This window comes from Palaemon carinicauda, chromosome 38, assembly GCF_036898095.1.
Source record: "Palaemon carinicauda isolate YSFRI2023 chromosome 38, ASM3689809v2, whole genome shotgun sequence".
Taxonomy (NCBI): domain Eukaryota; kingdom Metazoa; phylum Arthropoda; class Malacostraca; order Decapoda; family Palaemonidae; genus Palaemon; species Palaemon carinicauda.
The window spans coordinates 66,317,971-66,335,559 of record NC_090762.1 but is presented as its reverse complement, the minus strand read 5'-3'; the positions used below and the strand labels follow the sequence as shown (position 1 = coordinate 66,335,559).

The following is a 17,589-nucleotide window of genomic DNA, read 5'->3' as shown; positions in this document are numbered from 1 at the left end:
TCTGTCAATTCAGAAACTTCGGACTTCAAAATCCCATCATCAGAAGAGCCGACCAATTTAGAGATAATAATCTTCAGCAACACAATCAGATAATTTATGAAATTTGGGCTGTTAGGACAAGCACTGGAAGCTATCTCAGTTTTTCTTAGGTTTTTTATCTTTTTATAGTTGTAATATTTTTCTTATGTCACATTGTAGGATATATTAGTAAATTTTCCTTTTTAGCCTCTCAATCAATTTAGTCTTTCCTTATGCAAGTAAGAAAAAATAGAATAAAGACTTGTTCAACTGGATGATTTCTCATCAATTAATACTCCGTTGATCCATATAAATATTACTATTTATTCACATTCTTACATGATCTAAAAATCTCCTTTAATTCCTTCTTGGTTATCATCTTTTTTCTTTACACTTTTGGAGCATATGCTTACCTTAGGGGTAAAAACAAAATACTATAATTGAATTATTTACTTGAAAGGGGATTTTAAGATTTTATCAGCATCAACACTTTTCTAAAGTCTGATTTGGAAATAAAATATTTTGCTTTTAATCTTCTCTAGACTTATTTCACCAGTTTCCCTTTGATGCCCCAAGACCAGTGGGACTGAAGAAAATAATTTAGGGTCCTTCAATATGTAGTCTGCAACAAAACCTTGTTCATATAAAACTTTCAATATCATTCTTTATACTACATAAACTGTAGCACTGTACACTGCTGCTATAACTAGTTCTTGATAGATTTTAAGTATTCTACTGCAAGCTAAATGTACAATGTTAACACCCTCATATACAAAGAAAATAAAACCTAAGATGAGAATTTAATTTTTTTATTTGTTACACAAAAGACATCATACAGGGAGTATTTTCTTTATACAAAATATCTTTCAAATTAATACCATGTAAAACATTGTCATGCATGCAACACCTAAAACAGATTTACTTAATATTCTTGGTGTACATTGCCTTAAGTAATATACAGCATCCCTTCAGAGGAAGCAAGACTGACCACCAATGAAAAAGGTGATTGGACATGCTCTCACAGTAGCTCACAGGGTCTGCTTTAGACTTTATAGAAACAATATAACTGTACAATTTCATCTCGTCTAATTTACAATTGTTTAATACATGTTAAACCAGCATTTTTTTTCTGGGATATGAATTTACTTCCAGTTTCGCCTTTTTGATGATACTCAGCAATTAAAGCCTTTTTTTCACCTAAATACTGTACAAAATTCAGTATCTTCAAAAATGAAAGAAGTAATTGAGGCAAATGAAAAAAACGCCATCCTTTGATTTGCATGAGACATGAATTTTAAATTACATTTATGAATTTAGCCATGCTGAAAAGGATAACCTGAAAACACAATTTAACCAAGAATACAAAATGCTATTGTTCAAGATCCCAAATATAAAGGCATCATTCAAGCAATTTGAGGGTTGGTTTCAATAAACAATAATAGGATGGGCAAATAGACCCCATTTTAGGAAAGATTTAAAAGACTTATACTTGCCCCAGATTACTTGCATTACATGTAATGCAACTATTTTCCTTTATAAATCGACCATATCTATTTTCTGAAGGAACCATAAAAACGGGTCGGCAAAACCTGACAAACACTGGAAGACATTGACAATATGGCTTTTAAGATAAAGTTTGCCAAGTATCTAATAAAACCTAGTGTGTTTACTTGTGCACTCCTACGAACCACTACTACTGCTAGTCTTTTTAAGATTCAGGTCACATTCTAATCACAGAACTTTGTTCTTATATTAAACCCTGGTAGTTCAAGACAGCTTTGTGCACTTTTGGAAAATGGATGATAGTATTTAAATACTAAAACAGCTATATATTGATAAATGATTCATCAAGACCAATCAAAATTTGGTGAAGTGGGCAACAAAGACTACAGCTCTTGGAAGATTCAACTGCTTCACTGCTGTATATCTAAGTCATTGCCCCTGCTCCCCATTTAATGCTGCAAATAAACGTCTTTCCAAAGTTCTAAGTAACAAACAAACAATATGGCAACTGTGGTACGTCGCCAACCTGATTCAAGCGGCAGTAGTAAAAAATCTTCAACTTTCTAAGTAACAAAAATTATGATGTTCCAATAAACATACTAATAGTTGGTATTACAAAAAACAATGTATTATTAGCATGTATAAAAAAAATCCAAAATAGCAAGAGGCTCACTGCACATAAAAGAATATATACAAAATGCACTTCAGCAAGGTACAGTCCTAATGAACTCCAATTTATATGCCATGAGTTGCCATAAGTATTGGTCCCTACGAATCAGGTGTACAATGGCTACTTTTCATAAAAACCATTGTAAGTACATGTACATTGTGAACTCAAAAATACAAAATTTCCTTATCTAAAAATAAAATACTGTACACCAAATAGAAGATATTCTGTAAATCCTCTAACAATGTTTGTAGATCACAGCTATACACCTGTTCACATTGTGTGAGAACCTAAATGATACTGAACACCCTATTCTAGTGAGAGTAACGGTAAAAAATCACAGCTGATTCGTAGGGATCACACCTTTCAAGAAGTACACTCACTATCGATACAAATTTATCAGGAAACTTTACCTGTACATTCAAACAGCAAAATAATAATACTATTATTACTAATAATAATTACACTGAAGACAACAGAATATATTGGCTATCACTTAGGTCTTCATTCTTAGCCTAGAATAGTGAGATCAGACACAAACCATCTCCTGACGCCAGCTGGGATTCCACTGCACGTGCCCTGTTCACATCAGACAACCCCCAACCCATATCACAACACAGGAGCAAAGCTGGTATTATTATGCGGTTGGAGAGATGGCCAAAGTTGAGCAGTTAAAAAGAACTGAGCTACACTAGACCAAGATGCCCTCCAGCCACAAGTAACATCTACACAGAATATTTCTTGCTGCACAATTCTCCACTGGAACCCAGAGCAGTTTTTCGTACATCAAGCATAAGGGATTCGTACTTCTGTTGCGCTACCTGGGGAGGGTTTTCTTACATCCTATGGACAATTGGACTTAAAACACCTTAACTCCTCATATCCCAGCCTTTGTACAATCACAATAAATCACAATGAGAAAAATATAAAACTCTTAGCAGTGTGTGATTGTCACCTTAAACAATAAAACCACATTCAAGAAATGTGTTTTTGTTTACTGTAGGAAAAAAATTATATCAAACATTTAAAGCATACCACATAGCTATGACAAATGTAAGTTAGGCAACATTTATGCGATGCAAAAGAACTTTGCCATCGCAACTAGAATTTGAGTCATAAAAGTAATCGTCATTTATGCCTGAGCTACACTTTGCCATGGTGTAATATACACAATGGTAATCCGCAGTTCTGTGTATACAGCCGCAGGATCAAGCCATCCTCTACACTGAGATCACGTGAAATATACTAATAATATTAATAACAAAAACATTCTCAATGTACCACACTGCTCAATTAGCTTCAACACCACGCAACCACAGTAACAATTTTGACACAAAATTGACTTTAGCTAATGATTTTCCCAATTTCAATAAAAAAATTATATAAACAAAACCGATACTAACATAAATAGTAGTAACAAACAACCAGTGCGGTCACTGGTGAGAATGTCTTAGACCAATATCTGAGATAAATGTAACTGCACCTCCCAGACTAACACGCAGGATTTTCTAAAAAAATAAAAAAATCATAAAAGAACAAGATGAGGGAGATGAAGATATGATGGATTGAAAAATAACCCATCTCTCCAGCATGGGAATCCTACATTGGTTCCGAGTGGCAGTTACAATTATTACATCAACTGGGCTTTACTCTCCTGGTGTTCCTGACAGGGGTTTTAAGGACAGACGAATGAAAGACATGCGGCTGCAGCTGCCGAGGGTCACTGGGCAGCCCGCAGGATAATAAAAAGAGTGCTAGAGCTCCATAAAAGTTAAGCTTAGCTTTTATCTACCACACTAATACTTCTTTCTGAGCAAATTTAACTTCTTAACCTACTATTTTTAAATTTCTCTCCAATAAAAAACATAATATGATTCTCTGTATATCTGTTACTAACTGTAACTGTAAAATTTCAGAAAAAGACCTTTCATAACATTACTAATTTACAGTTAACACAGTTGCAGGAAAAAGGGAAGTTTCAAGCTACGAGTAGAAAAATAGTTGAATATCTTTTTTTAAAGTTTTGAACAAAAATAGCTTGTTCTATACACATCATTTGTGCTTTTGAAAGACATATAACACACGAGCACAAGGCAGCAGGTCATATTATCCCAATTCTGCAATTTACACTATTGCTGCATTTCTCATCCCCCACCCCACCCTTTACTCTTTGCCAATAAGAAAGGCCACCTCTAAAGAATCTAGTTTCTTCTTTACCACTTTGGCAGAACACAGGCAAGACATTCTAGTTAGATAATTTTTATGGTCTTACAAACATTTCAGTTCCAAAATCCTGATCATCCTATACCAAGAAGACCACAAAAATAAACTGCTTGACCATTTTTCTATTGAACATTAAGAGAGAATAAATCTTTTGAGGAAGACAGGCCTACAGAAGATTATTGAAAGCCAAAATTATTTCTTGAAAAGAAAATTACAATCCTATGATTGGAACATCAATGAAAGGAATGGAAGTAAAGAACTTGTTAAAAGGAGGTCGTGAGGTGGTAAGACAACTGACACATCTTACCAAGCTAAGGATATACAAATCACTAAATTACATGTAGATATTAACTCTAAAGCAATATCACTGGATAAAAACAAAATCACTAAGGTAAAAATTAACTTTATCCCTCCAGTCTGCATGGAATTTTGATGTTCCTTCCTATGGATCGTAGCAGTAATTGCTAGTGGTAACATTACTGTACTTTACTGATGAAAGAGCATTGCAACTACCAAAGTGAAAAAAGAAGAAACTTGATTCTCGAGACATAATACAGCCATCAGTCCCTTCAAACTTCAACAAAAAAAGAACACCATCTAGCATCATACCATATTACTTTAGTAATTTGGTGAGTGATGGCACTTTTTAATATACAGTATAAATTGAACCTTATAGTAATCAGATATTAAACAGCTTTTATCGCAAACCTTTTATAACAATACTTTGGACTATATAACAGATATTTAGGAAAATCTCCAAACTTTTTATTAACAAACCAATTACTCCTAAAATTATCTGGGATGAATTTGGTTGAAGATAAAGCTATAAGTCAAGCCAGTGTATTTAAACAAAGTGATCAATAACCGATTGTCGAGACACCTGCCATTAAATCTGAATTTCTACTATCACATTCATATAAGGCATACGTTCTGATAACTGAATGGATAATCAATGCCTCAACTGTCGAGTGAAATGAAGAGGCAAATTTTCATCAAAGAACAACCAATTATTTAAGAACAGCAACAATGCAAGACTGCAACCAGTCACTCAAAGCCACTCGCCAGGTATTATTCAGCAAGGTGAGCCATTATGTGATAAATAAATATAAATAAATACATATATAAAAATCTTGTAAGACACTACAAAAACTTTCAGTCCCTATATATAGTAGATGAAAGTTTCCTCCTAATCACCTTGCTTAATATAAACATATACTCTACTGTACTGTACTAGAATGAAATTATGTATAGGAAAGCTAGGGGATGATTTTTTTTTTAATTTGACAAAATTAGATAAAAATATTATACACTAGAATCACAATCTTAAGAGACTGTGTTGAGAAATTGAAATAACTTTAAATAATATTAAAGATGAATAACAAACATAATTACTGCACTGAACAATAAAAAAAACCTCTAACACAGCATACAGTACATATTTATGCCTTGCGAGTGGTGTTTATTTGACAAACATACAAATTTTCAATGAAGTAAATGAAAATCAAATGTGGGCAGCTTTCATTGCTCTTAAAAAGGATGAGCCTATAAAAGGAGTTGCCATGTGTGAGAAAGTAAGCCTATCTGAACACCATTATTGAAAAACTAACACAAACACTAATACTGCAATGAGATAACCATTCATATTGTATGTTCATGACAAAATATGAAAATATGAACTGAGCAAAGAACCAACATGAATTCACCTTTATAAATCTTACACAAGGTTATACAATACTGGATTGAAATGTTAAAAACACTTTATGGGAAAAAAGGAGAAAAAAATAAATACCATAAATGTATACTGCTACTCTCCCTCCAATGGCTGAAAGCCTTCAGCATATTGTTCATCTTTGTCTGAGAATACTCGATCAAACCTTATTAGCTAAATATAAATATGATAATACTTGATCTCCTTGATATTTCAGTTGCAGTATCACTCATAAATAATTATACAGAAAAAGTGGCTACACCGTTTACTTAAAAAAATTCAAGTCATTATTGCACATTTATACTGCCAAAAAAATGTGCTTTTGGGCTTTTCACACCTAACCTGCCCAACCCATAAAGTAAACAAAACTCTCACTATTGATGCTTTGCAAGAAACTCTTTAGATTTAACAATGCAAGAATATTATATATATTTTATTTACATCAAAATCCTACTGAAAATAGTACCCATGTAGTTCCCACTGTTTCTAATCTCTGTGACATGTAAAGGCAAGACAGATTAATACCAGGGCAGATACACAAAATATTACTATGTTGATTATGATGCCCTCCAGCAAACTACCTTTTCCAAGGTGAATGTGTGACAAAGCCACAGCACAGTTGTCTTTCTAGAATATTAAGATATGCTGTGCTTCAAATGTTCCCTTGGCTCCAAAACTTGGTATAAATTAAATGCATATAAAAAGATCATTCAAATGACCTAATCTAACATATCTTAGCTCGTGGAATGGGAACGCTTTCTTTTCCAGCAATCAGGATCAATTCGCTTTCTCTCCTCCGCTTGTGCTCTGGCCTCTGCATTGAATGCCTCTCGGTCTTCCTCTGGCAATGCTTTCCACATTGCTCCCAACAAAACCGATATTGCCCTGGAAAACATCCATCTTACATTAATAAAATAAAGGGCAGTATATTAAATACTGTAAATAAAATAAATTGCCTTTTACATAAAACAACTAATGCAAAATAAAAACTACAATGTTAGCTTATTCGTGTACAAAAGTCATCCTTACAAGTAGAGCAATTATTAGCATTATTAGTCCATGTAGCCCAAGGGAACCAACATTAATTCCTATCAAAACAAAAACTAATATTCCTGTATAGAAATATAACACAGAATTTATAACTCGAGGCTGATAAAGCTAAAGGCTTGTCATAATACACTTAACTGAACCGAATGCATATACCGAATTTCACAGAATCCTTCCACCTTCAACAGCACATGTAATACACAATATAAAACACTATTGCTGTATCTTTATTCTTGATGTCAAAGCAACCTAAATAGCTGAAAGTTTTCGACAACCCACTAACGAAGTAAATAATTTTCATATGATACTGACAATTGATATTATATTTCCTTTCCTTTGAAGATAATTGTTAACTTGTTCAACTTTACTTTGATGTTACACTAACATAAGTTATTTCAGTTTAATGTTACACTCCCTAGAGTTCCATCGCATAAAATGGGATTCTGAAAACCTTTTATTTGCTCGAAACTTTACTCATAGGATTAATCTTTTAGGTATTTTGCTCTGATTATGTCTACCCTATTGAATTTTACTCTTTGTTCACCTGCATGCTCTTTTCAATTTTTTACAAGATATACTTTGTCAAAATTTAATTGTTTGTAGGTTCATGAAAACTATCAAAACTAACCTGTTGTCTTTTCCAGGGTACTGCTGAATCAGTTTAAGTCGATGATGCTTGGCAAAAAGCATGAATCCATTCATAGGCCGTCTAGCACGTAAACCTACTTCCCCATTACCAGGAGGTCCACTTCCTCTGCCATCTCTGTTTTTCTTGGAAGGTGAGGCAGGGGGGGACAGGAAGACAGTGCGCTGTGTATGTGGTGCAAATGTGGCACTTGTGGGGGCTGAATATGTTCCTGGGCCACCTTCAACTGGATCATCATTAAAATCAAATCTGGAGAAAAAGAATCTGAACCATAAAAACTAATAAAAGGGCCAAGAAACAGGACATATATAAAGACAAAATTTTGGTTACTTCATAAAATTGCAATAAAGATACTGTACTGTAATTCTTAAGAGGGACCTTTTATTACCTTTTCATTGCATCAGCAAGGTCTGGTGTCATTACTGGTATGGGTGTTTGAGTAGTTTCTGGATGATAAGGAGGTAAACACACATCACCTTCTTGTAGTTGTTGGCAAGGCAGGCTGTATCTCTCTGTTGCTCGCTCAGGGAATACACTACACCAACCTACAAAGTTCAATAAGATTGAAAATCTGTAAAACGAGAAAATTAATCTTTAATTTCATTATTTTCAGAATACTGTAATATCCAAATTGACTTGGCATGATGGGAATTATAAACCCTCCCCTCATCAAACAAATACTGTACAAGAAAATTTACCTTTTCCATGTACATAAAAAGGATGATCTGGAGGCGTTATCACCATTATATCCTCTTGCTGAACCATGACTGGTCTAAAATATAGATGACAATAACTTGGAGAACCAGGTAAATGTGAAGTTGGACCCTCGTGAAGAATACGCATAAGATGTAAGCCATGAGGAGCATAACGTTGCTGGTGTGTACGTTCCAGTTGGCCAAGCTCTTCACTCAATCTGGCACCAGTTACCTGACCACCTGTACCAAGGACAAAATGGACCCGTACTCCAGACATGAACACAGACCAAACATTGGTTGGCCACTGATGACCCGACGTAGGCTGTGGAGATACAGAGGATGGACAAGGTGAAGAACCAGGACCTAATCTGTCTGTAGGCCCTAAACCACCACCAGCACCCATTCCTTGAGGTCCCATTGGTCCTTGAAGATGCGGAGAAGGAACATGAGGAGACATGTGATGAGGAGATGGCATGTGGGGTGACGGCACATGGGAGTAGGAAGCGTGACAGTCTGCAATCATCCCTACTTCACTCTCCAGTTCTTCTCTCGAAGAGTTGAGGGATGATGTGGAGGGATGCGAAGGAGCCGGAGATAATAGGGAGGAGGGAAGACCACCTATAGGGGCTGTAGAGAGATTCAGAGGGCCCTGACAATCTCCTGACATACCTCCAGCCCCAAGAGAAGAGCCATTCGGATTTCCTTCACTGAAGGGGAACCGACTGGTAATTACTGGGATCGCTGAGTGCGGATGTGGAGTGTGAGGGGTGCGAGGAGTTGGTAAACCCGGAATTCTAAGTGAAGAAGATGACGATGAAGATGAAGAAGATGGGATGACAGTTGATTGTTCTCTCACTTCAGAAGTTGATTTGATAACACCGTGAGTGGCCCCTTGCGGTAGTTGTAAGGCCTGAGCCTCCAACTGGAATGACCAACTGTGGGCTCTGATAGAAAAATAAAGGAAAACTAATTAGAATAGTGTAGAGTATACATAAAAGAACTAAGGAATGTAAACTTTCATACCATTCCACACACTAAAACTAATAATACCCATAATATCAGTACTATACAATTTACAAAACAAAATCTTTAAGGCTAAACAGTGTGATTGTATACTGAGTACATTAATTAGAATTACAAACAAGCTATCACATAATGTATAAGTGATTAACAACCAAACATTATATTGTAAAGAGTAAATACCGTAAAACTATAAAACTACCAAAATAGCTCTCAAATGAAAACCAATTTTAATTGTAAACTAAAAGTCCCTTCACGTAAACAAATTTAAAACAAACCTTTTCCTGAGTGGTAGATTCTTCTGTGTAAGTGGCGACTTCGGACTGGTTGTAGTGATTGCCGCAAACTCTGGGATCATTGCCTCTGGCTCTAGCGTTCTCTTGCTAAGGTCTAAAGGTGGAGGTACAGGTCGCATCTGAAATAGGAAATACAGTTCTTGTGTAATTGTATTGATAACTACAGCATTGAAGAATTGTAATTAAGGTACAACAAGATGCTACAGAATTTTCAAGGGATGGCAGCAGCATATAAGCATTTATTTGAACTATTCAAGATGAAAATACTAATTACATCACAGAACAATTGAAAATAATCACCATAAATAAGAAGCCCAACAGAAAGAAGACGTAGTAAACTGTAATTCATACAGCTTGATATTGTAAATACATATACTGTAACATGAACCCCAATTTAGCAAAAATCATGTATATGGATAATGTCCCTACCTTTCTCTTGATGCTAAGATCTCGTGGTTCCTCAGGAGATGGGGAATGGGACGTGTGAAGGGACATGGATTCCATATCACTCCCCATGTCAGGAGACATACGTTCCTCCTCAGACATGATAATGCTCATCTTGACAATTTTACTGCAAAAAGAAAAAAAAAATATTTCAAAAACAAAAGTCAAAAATACCTCTTATTCAACAATACCGTTATTGAGACTTACAAAGTTTACAACATGTACCATCAATACAGTATTCATACACTTCATAAAGATCAAACAAATAATAAAAATAAATGCAACCAAGGTAATGGAATTTCCTTTTTAGCAAACTACTTGAAACCCTTCCGTCAAACAAACTAAGTTTTCCTATTGCAATGAAAAACTTGTAAACAAAATTTCTTGACTACATGTCTGACTTGAATTAATCCTAATATCAAGTAAAAGAAATACAAAGTATATCAACCACAAATACAAATGATAGCATAAGAGTGTAAAGAAACACAAACTGAAACGAAATTAATAAAGGATCGGATTAAACATGAAACTAATCTGTATTATTCTTCTAAAAGAAAAAACAACTTTTGTTTCATACATAACAAACTTTGTAATTGAGCAAAGTAACTGCCCATTATCCAATGTTAATATACTTAAAATTTGAGCAAACCACCCTTACATCCCAGGTGAATCCAACTTTTCTTCATTTACAATAGGTATTGTGGCAATAAATTAATGTACTGTACACTACTGTATTTCATTCATCGATAGAAATCAATTACCAAAAATAGAAATAAACTAACCTCAGTAATACAAATAACCTAGCAATACACAAAAATTAAAACCTAACAACCATTAGTGACTACTTGAAGACATCTCTAAAAAAAAAAAAGTTCATACAATGAAATCTAAACCAGTTCTGATACACTTTTCCATTAACAACAATAATTAAATCTATACATTAGAGCGTACTTAGTCTACTAGTATGACTAAAAAGAAATTGGGCGCCTCTTGCACTTCTAAGACTTAGAAGCAAATTCCATCCATAGTTCTATAACTGAAAGTATCTAAATCTCTGTAGCTGTTAATATTTTCTAAGTTGAAAAATATTCCTCAACAATTAGATAGGAAATAAAAAAGCATAATACACACATAAGATACCTGTACGTATATAAATCTAAAAACAGTTCGAGAGCATACCATTTTCAAATCATGATTGATAAAAAATTCAAATCTTTGGCCCAAGGTCATTATTTACTAACTGTAATATTTACCTACATCTGAAACTACCTTGAAGTTTAAATGACACTCATATTACTAACAGATCCAAAGTGTGGTGCTTATGCAGATAACCTGCAGCATTTTATATTATCAACAAAATGCTCAAGTAATGCAAATAACAGCATAAAAACAATAAACATTTCATGTATAAATAAAATACCTTTAACTATGATACACACCACCACATTTTGAACATAATACTCTATGCTACAAAGGAGCTGAAGAACTTTATATCTAAGTCAAGGAATAATCATTGGTTTAGGTCAATTATGATTTGATATGCCATTTAAATGAGCAATAGAATGAGTATATGCAAATTAAAAAGCAACATATTCAAATTCATTATATTGGTCAAGGCTGGAATAAGTAATAATACCATATCCATTGCTATTAGATGACAATTATAACTTACTGACCTAGTTAATCACCTTAATTTTAATAACAATTAAAATTAAATCTGCATCAACAGTCTCAGAATATATATATATATATATATATATATATATATATATATATATATATATATATATATATATATATATATATATATATATATATATAAAATTTTGATTACTTAGAAAAAGACAGAGGATTACATAATTTGATTCTGCTTTACAACTTTTAAAGCATTTCCCAATTCAACTAAAATTAATTGCACTGAAGCACCAACGTATAAAGAACAACATGTATAACTCAAGCAGATTACTGTATACATTTCAAAAGTACAAATAATAAATCCATGCATTAATTTTCAAATTATTTACTTAAGTACCAGATCCTAACCTCATTATTTTATAAAAAGTCTGCTGACTTCCACAAATAATAAATCTAGGGGGGGGGAATCTGACTATTAATACATTTTAAAGTATCTTTATGCAAAACTTTATTTACTTATTTAATCCAAGTTTTCCTTTTTCTTCACACAATAGTAGTGATGAATCACATAATGTTAATAGATAAACCAGGTTTTTAACTCATTAAATTGCAAAATAAGAATTCAAACTGAATTAAAATACTAAAAACACAATAAATGAACCTGTGTACTACACACAGCAACACAAACTTATCAAAGGAACTCAACCTTTAAACAGCAGATTTACCAAAATATTTCTCAATAAATATCACTAATATAACTATGTAAGATGCACTGTCACTTCAATGAGGACAGGTCGGCTACACTGCTGGCATGACTATTCTTGGGCTTAAATAATATATAAAAAAAGGAAAACCTAAGCTATAGTTTTAAAGTTCAATAAGGACTTGCATTTCATGGAATTAATTTTATCTTGATTACCTACACCACAAGATACTGTGGAGTACATCCTGCAACCTTGGCTGGTATTTCCATTGTAAACAAAACTTTAAATGCATTCCTGACTTTAAATAAAATCAACATCGACAAATGATAAGAACATTGAATCTGAAATATTTAAAATTTTGGGCCTTTTATGGATTACTATAAGTTGTCATTAAGTTCTGATCTAAGATATGACCTGCATTACTGGTGGACATATTGCTCAAATATATCAACTGTACATTTTGCAATTAAACACTTGCATTTATTAAACAGAGCTCTGTGCTTTTAGTTTCTATCATAAATATACAACGTAGACAACTGAAATATATAAACTTTTAAAATTACAGTTTTACTTCTATGGCCTAAATATCAACAATTATTCACCAAATTGACTTTAATCTAAAACCTAACCTAACCTACACTATCAACATCAGGGCAAAAATTACATCAACACAGTATCATTGCACTACATTCAAATTACTATGACCTTCGGAAAGCATATGTTAATTAGACGTTTGGTAGCACTTGGTCAGAATGATAATCACTGGCTTAAACTAGGGACCATTAACCGGAACAACCTTATAGTTACTTAAAAATAACTAGGAACATTCAAATTAATTGGTACCCTACGGTATTATAATATTTTACAACTTCTGAAACCAGCTAAATAGTTCGATCCCTCAGGCAAAGTATCAGACTATATGCCCTTCACATTGGAGATATGTTTAAAATCAAACAACAATAATATGCTGGTCTAGGTGGGAAAATTCTCAAGCTAAAACCTATAAATAAAACGGGTGACAATAATCTTTTCGAACGTAGTCCAGGGATAAGTTTGAATATTGCCTTAGCTCACTTCTGACTATGAATTTGAACGCTAAATAAATCTTAAGGTTACGACGGGAATTCTCGTTTCAAGCAGGAAAACGTTATCGTTTACCAAGACTAAGTATGCACTTCTAAGAAAGCTCGAAGTCCCTACTACTATCCCCTTTTTTTCATCAAAGTGCCAATTTTCTACCCTGTACTTACGGGAACTAAATTGACGAGAGGCTAAGGGGCTGACGACGATGCCAAAGAAAGTCCAACCTCTTCAGGGGTCAGCCTTATTTCATAAAAAAATAAATCTCCCGACGACGACGACGACGAGAGATTTGACGACAGCGATATTATTTTTTGAGATCAACAAGTGCAGCAGCACATCTTTCGACGAGTCAAGTGCATCCAAGACTCTTTCATCCCTCTCACTGTTCACTGGCAGTTCCTTCTCACCATCGTGCCTCATATATGCCCATTTCCCGATACCGTATGAGAGTAAAGTTACACTAAACCTCACGAGCCAGTGGGCGCCATCCTACTGCAGCAGAGAAGAGGACTTCACTAACAGTGCGACGACACACATCGAGCCTTCGCTACTTACTGCCTCTCGCCAAAACAAAACACCGCTAATCAACACGGTTCCAGTAATATTCCACGTAAACTAAATTTTAAATCCACCATAAAACACGTCAAGTACCGCCTCTCTCGATTAGCGACAGGCTGGAATTTACTCCCTTCATAAGGAAATTCTCAAGCTAGAGACGAAATGAACGTGCGTCTGCTCAGCACGAGGTGCTAGTAAGTTTTAAGAGACTCTGCCGCTTGAGCCGCACTTTTTACTGAGGGTTCCGTGACCATGACCTCAGAGCAAAACACGATTGCCAAGTCTTCGTGTATTACTGATTATTTATCCTATTTATAATATCTTATATGACTATAACAGCAAGTGACTATATGTATAAGTGTATAATTTTATGAACTACGACGAGAGAAGATATTTGAACAATATTTTCGCCAATTGAAATATGCAAATATCTTATATGGCAATGCAAGGACGTTGGAGGCTACAGCAGGTGGATTGGAGGCAGGTTGGCACGGGCGCCGGGAGTCCTAGGTCTCAATGTGTTTTTTGTATTTTATATTTTAGGTCGCATTATCAAATATTAAAATGCAGAACACCCGGTGGGCAACACTACCAAGCGTTTGACAACTCAACTGAGATAAATATGAAAAAATTGTAGTCTAAGGATGCTGCACATAATATTTTTAAATTCCTACCAGGCCACTTTTCCAAAGAAGGTCTTACCCCTACCTTTGGCCAGAGTTGCTCATCCAACCTGCTCCTCGTCCATTTCTGTCTTTGTTGGGCTTACATCCTTAAACATTTCACACTCCTCTCCGGACCGCTGTGAATCTCCTTTTGCAGCTGTCTCTCTCAGCTGGGCAAGGTCGCAGCCTTTTTAGCCAAGTACTGTAGTATGGATGATTTATTTAAGATCTGGAAAAAGGGTTATGAATTATGCAATGTCTTTTTAGTATGAAGATATATTTCTAGTGTTTGGCATGCTGTCATTTCACAGTTAGTTATATATTGAAAAGTTACAATAATAGATAAAAGATTATAACTATTTACTTTCCCATGACAAGTGAACAGTCTTGTCTCATTAACTACGTTTTACGACAACAAAATCACATACTAACACCCACCTACAATACTCTTGTATATAACTTCTCGTATACCCCTGATGAACTATCTCGTTTGATTTTGCAAAACGCAGCACTAATTCTGTTGATGGATTTCTGAGATGGCCGTCGATATTTAGCCAGGAAGGCCGGCCGAGGGGCTCGAGACCGCATGTTTAGTATGCCCGGGGATGGAAACGGGCAACGTCCTTGTGGGGTATCTTCGACAAGGTGCTGGCAGCTTTCGTCTCGTAGAAAAGGTACCCACGCCGTGAACTTCCAAGATTCGCCAGGCGGTTATCTACCCTTAGACTTTCTGACCGCCCGTTGCTTCCAACTTTCTCTCCGTGTCGTTTCATTTCTCTACAGAAGTGGTGCCCGTTGGTTAGGAAGGTTATCTGGCATACCAAAAATCGAACGCAGGCCGAAAAAGCGGGGGGAAAATTTTTCGAAATGACAGCAACGAACTCTGCTGACTGTACCCGAGGCGCTCAGATAAGGTATGAGACTATACGAGTGGCAGTTGTATTACTGCTCAACACGAAACACAATGTAAAACCCTGACCGAAGGAAGTACAATCAAGGTTTGATTCCTGAGATAGTTATACGTTTCCTCAGATGGTTATAAATCATATCATCTTTCTGGTGGAAAACGTTTAATCCTCTTAAATTATGATGGCCACAATAAATATATGATTTTTTTTATACCTCCGGTAGGACAGAGAACGTAAGTTAACAACATCGCTGGATTGAATTTTGGCAAGTAATTTTAAAGTAATAACTGACAAGCCAAACCTTTTATTCATTCTACATCCAAGACTAAATTAGCCTCCAGGGAGCGTTCGAACCTAATTTGTAAAATTTCAAATGACATTCTCTTTAATTTCGACGCCAGGGACCAGATCATTTTCTATCAATCAAACTATTTATTTTTCTGTATATGACGCAATATCGGCAAAATTCTTTCCATGTTATTCACACTGACTGATCTTGACAAACAGAAGTGCAATTATACATGTTTCTGATTCTTCTTTCAACTTTCTTTTACTTTCACGTCTATACTTTTACAGACATAGAATTAAAAGAAATATAAACTGCTAGTCTTTGATTGTAGGCTCAACGAGAAACCGAAAATGTTTTTTTTTTATTCAGGCACTGAACAATATAAACGTGCGTATGTATATATATATATATATATATATATATATATATATATATATATATATATATATATATATATATATATATATATATACATATATATATATATATATATATATATATATAAATATATATATATATATATATATATATATATATATATATATATATATGTGTGTGTGTGTGTGTGTGTGTGTGTGTGTGTGTTTTAGTTTATAATCGGTTGTTAAAGAATAATACAGGACAGAGTGATTGCAAAGAAAGTGCGAACACATACCATCTTATTTCCATGTTTTATTCAGAAAAATATTAGTATAATATCAGAATCAGTTAGTATCACGTACAGACAGCCTTCAAAAATACAATAGGTTTCGTATGCACAGGTTTACTCAGAGAAATTAAATTTAATATGGCGATAAATATCCGTAGAGTTTACCTCTGCAATTTGTTCATATCTTAAGTGATAACTACAGTATCACTTTCATGAAAAAGATGAATAAAATTAAAGGTTACAACGTAAAATTTAATAATGAATATTTACATAGATGTACACACACACATATATATGTATATGTATATGTGTGTGTGTGTGTGTATGACGGATGACTTATAATAAACAACAAATAAAAGTTCTAAAGTGTTAGACATTAGTTTTCCTTAAATCCTGTATTCATATGTGTGCAACACTGGGGTCGTAATGTATAGAAATATTCCTTATATTCTATTTATTTCCTTTCCTCACTGGCCTATTTTTTCCTGTTGGAGACTTTAGGCTTATAGCATCCTGCTTCTCCAGCTAGGGTTATAGCTCAGCTACTGATAATAATGATAAAAATGTACAGAATTTTAGGAGACTTAACAATATTTATATATACATTATATATATGTATATATATATATATATATATATATATATATATATATATATATATATATATATATATATATATATATATATATATATATATGTGTGTGTGTGTGTGTGTGTGTGTGTGAGTAGAGAGATAACTAGCGAAATCTAACCGGTGACAGACTAAAATCTAGATCAGGAATAAGAAATTTGATAGACCTTAAGTTCCTGTCCAACAAATTAAGATGAAAA

At 34.2% G+C, this 17,589-nt stretch overlaps 1 protein-coding gene across 2 annotated transcripts; it reads right to left on the bottom strand.

Annotated features, from left to right (window-relative positions):
- Positions 1 to 811: 811 nt before the first annotated feature.
- On the bottom strand, positions 812 to 14,447 carry LOC137630695 (HMG box-containing protein 1-like). 2 transcript variants are annotated; one of them, XM_068362326.1, is made up of 7 exons: positions 13,857 to 14,447; positions 10,253 to 10,394; positions 9,806 to 9,942; positions 8,511 to 9,451; positions 8,201 to 8,357; positions 7,795 to 8,076; positions 812 to 7,004 (listed from the first exon to the last, which is right to left on the bottom strand). In XM_068362326.1, exons 2-7 carry the CDS (start codon positions 10,379 to 10,381, stop codon positions 6,854 to 6,856), a joined length of 1,797 nt encoding a protein of 598 aa, XP_068218427.1. In that variant the 5' UTR covers positions 10,382 to 10,394; positions 13,857 to 14,447; the 3' UTR covers positions 812 to 6,853. The 2 variants fall into 2 exon arrangements, with proteins under 2 accessions (XP_068218427.1, XP_068218428.1); XM_068362327.1 differs by having other exon boundaries at positions 7,795 to 8,061; positions 13,857 to 14,445.
- Between the last annotated feature and the right edge of the window lie 3,142 nt (positions 14,448 to 17,589).

Bases quoted from the DNA above. Each gene is read 5' to 3' on its own strand.
- LOC137630695 (XM_068362326.1), bottom strand. From the start codon at position 10,381: ATGAGCATTATCATGTCTGAGGAGGAACGTATGTCTCCTGACATGGGG. The intron at 9,452-9,805 runs GTTTGTTTTAAA...TTTTTCTATCAG, and splicing joins AATCTACCACTCAGGAAAAG to AGCCCACAGTTGGTCATTCC. The intron at 8,077-8,200 runs GTAATAAAAGGT...TTTATGGTTCAG, and splicing joins CTTGCTGATGCAATGAAAAG to ATTCTTTTTCTCCAGATTTG.